Source organism: Carlito syrichta, unplaced genomic scaffold (assembly GCF_000164805.1).
Source record: "Carlito syrichta isolate Samal-C Ts95f unplaced genomic scaffold, Tarsius_syrichta-2.0.1 Scaffold316208, whole genome shotgun sequence".
Lineage (NCBI taxonomy): Eukaryota > Metazoa > Chordata > Mammalia > Primates > Tarsiidae > Carlito > Carlito syrichta.
In genome coordinates, this window is record NW_007260304.1 from 535,003 (window position 1) to 536,804 (window position 1,802).

A 1,802-nucleotide genomic window follows, 5' to 3' on the forward strand; every position below is an offset into this window, starting at 1 on the left:
GTGGGGGGGAGAGAGAGAGAGAGAGATTGAGAGATGAGAGATGTGCTGGGGAGGCAGAGGGAAAGATGGCGGCCAGAGAAGAGAGACCACACACAGACGGTGGTGGTGAGCCCAGGTCCCTGCCCAGCCCTAGCGCCGCGTCTCACCAGCCGTCCACTGGCGCCTTGAGCAGTTCCGAGACGCCAAAGGACATGGCACCCATGAAGTCATTGCGGGAAGTCCGGTCCCAGTCCCACACCTCCACGCTGAGCCGGCGCTCCACGTCCCCTGGCTTCAGGTTGCTGCGGGAAGGTGGGGCGCCTGGAGTGAGGGGCTGAGCTCATGGCGCCCCTCCCTTTCCCACCCTTGAGTTGAGGGTGGGCTAGGGTCTCTTTCCTGCTGTGTCTGTTTCCTACCTCTAACCCTCCTGAAGGTTGTCCCCCCCCCCCATCGTGGCTTTGGGCCTTGGAGACACCTAGACAGTTCTTTCTAGCCTCGTCCCATTCTCCTACACCCTTGGCCCCTTCCCATGCCTGTCGCCTGGCCTTTCTCTCCAGATCTCTCTCTCACTCTGAGTCTTCTTTGCCCCTCTCCCTCTCCTCTCTCTGCATCTCTGTCTCCATCTTTCTGTCAACGGGTGTGTCTTTCTCTGACTTCTCCCTTCACTTTTGTTCTGTGTCTCTCTTTGGGTTTGTGCCTCTTCTGAGACCCCTTGCTCTCTCTCTCTCTCTCTCTCTCTCTCTCTCTCTCTCTCTCTCTCTCTCTCTCTCTCCCCTCTGCCTCACTCTAAAATGGGGGACTTCGATGGAGACTAATGCACAGAGACCTGTGTCTCTCAGCTTTTCTCCATCCTTCTTCCTCAACCACTTGATTCCTTCCTCCCATCATCTTCTTCTATCCTTTTCTGGGTTCCCTCTTTGCTCACACCTCCTATCGACTGCTCTCTGGGGTCTCAGATAATTCTCTGCAACTTATCATAGCCTCCCTTGCACCCCAGGCTCACAACACAAAGGTCTCGTTCCACACAGGGTTTAGCGTGGCTTTCACCGTCCGGGTCTTCTGTTTTGTCAGGTTCCGAGGGTCCGGGATGAGCTTCAGTTTCACATAGGGATCAGACAGACCATTGGGGTCCATTGGAATGAGGTTACGGGCCTCTCCAACTGAAGGGGGAGGGGAGGGAAGGTGTCCTGTGTTAGAGACCCAGGAGGGGGCTCCCAGCCTTCCTTAGCACTCAAGAATTCCAAATCCTCGGTCTCCTTACTCATGACCTCCTACCGCCCCCCACGTACCCCCAGGTACTCAGAAGGCGGGGCATACAGCCCTTTCCCCACCCAGTGACCCAGAAACCCGATCCAGAGCCCTGTCCTCTGTTAGGACCCAGAGTTTGGACCCTGGCCATACCACCACTAGTAAACCACAACCTCCCTCAGAACCAGATCCTCCCGGAAAGGCCTTAAGAGGCGCTGAAAGTTGCAAGCGGCAAGGCTGGGGGCGGGGCTTCGAGTCAGAAAAGGGGCGTGTGCCGGGGCGGTGCTCCGCCTTTGGAGGCGGGGTCAGGAGTGAGAGCGTCGCCTCTGAGAGGGGCGTGGCCCAGTCCAGGGACGGGGCCAACAGCCGTGAATTCGGGGAGAGTAGGGGCGGGGCCAGTCGAAAGGGGCGGGGCCTCACCGGTAATGTGGATCTCATCCGCGGTCGGAGCCCGGATTTCCAGTTGCAGGCGCCCGCGGCGCTCCGTGTGGTCCACGCCGCACAGAGAGGGCACGCTGCGCACACAGCGCCGGTGAACGTTCATCTCGCAGCCTGGGGGCACACAGCGGGGGAGG

At 59.2% G+C, this 1,802-nt stretch overlaps 1 protein-coding gene across 1 annotated transcript in view; it reads right to left on the reverse strand.

Annotated features, from left to right (window-relative positions):
• Positions 1-1,802, reverse strand: part of PRKCG (protein kinase C gamma) — a 29,353-nt gene that overhangs the window by 17,798 nt on the left and 9,753 nt on the right. Inside the window, exons 5-7 of the mRNA XM_021706909.1 lie at positions 1,648-1,779; positions 983-1,139; positions 147-281 (exon numbers count right to left, since the gene is read on the reverse strand). Coding sequence (XP_021562584.1) covers positions 147-281; positions 983-1,139; positions 1,648-1,779 — 424 coding nt within the window. The remainder of the gene's footprint in view (positions 1-146; positions 282-982; positions 1,140-1,647; positions 1,780-1,802) is intronic.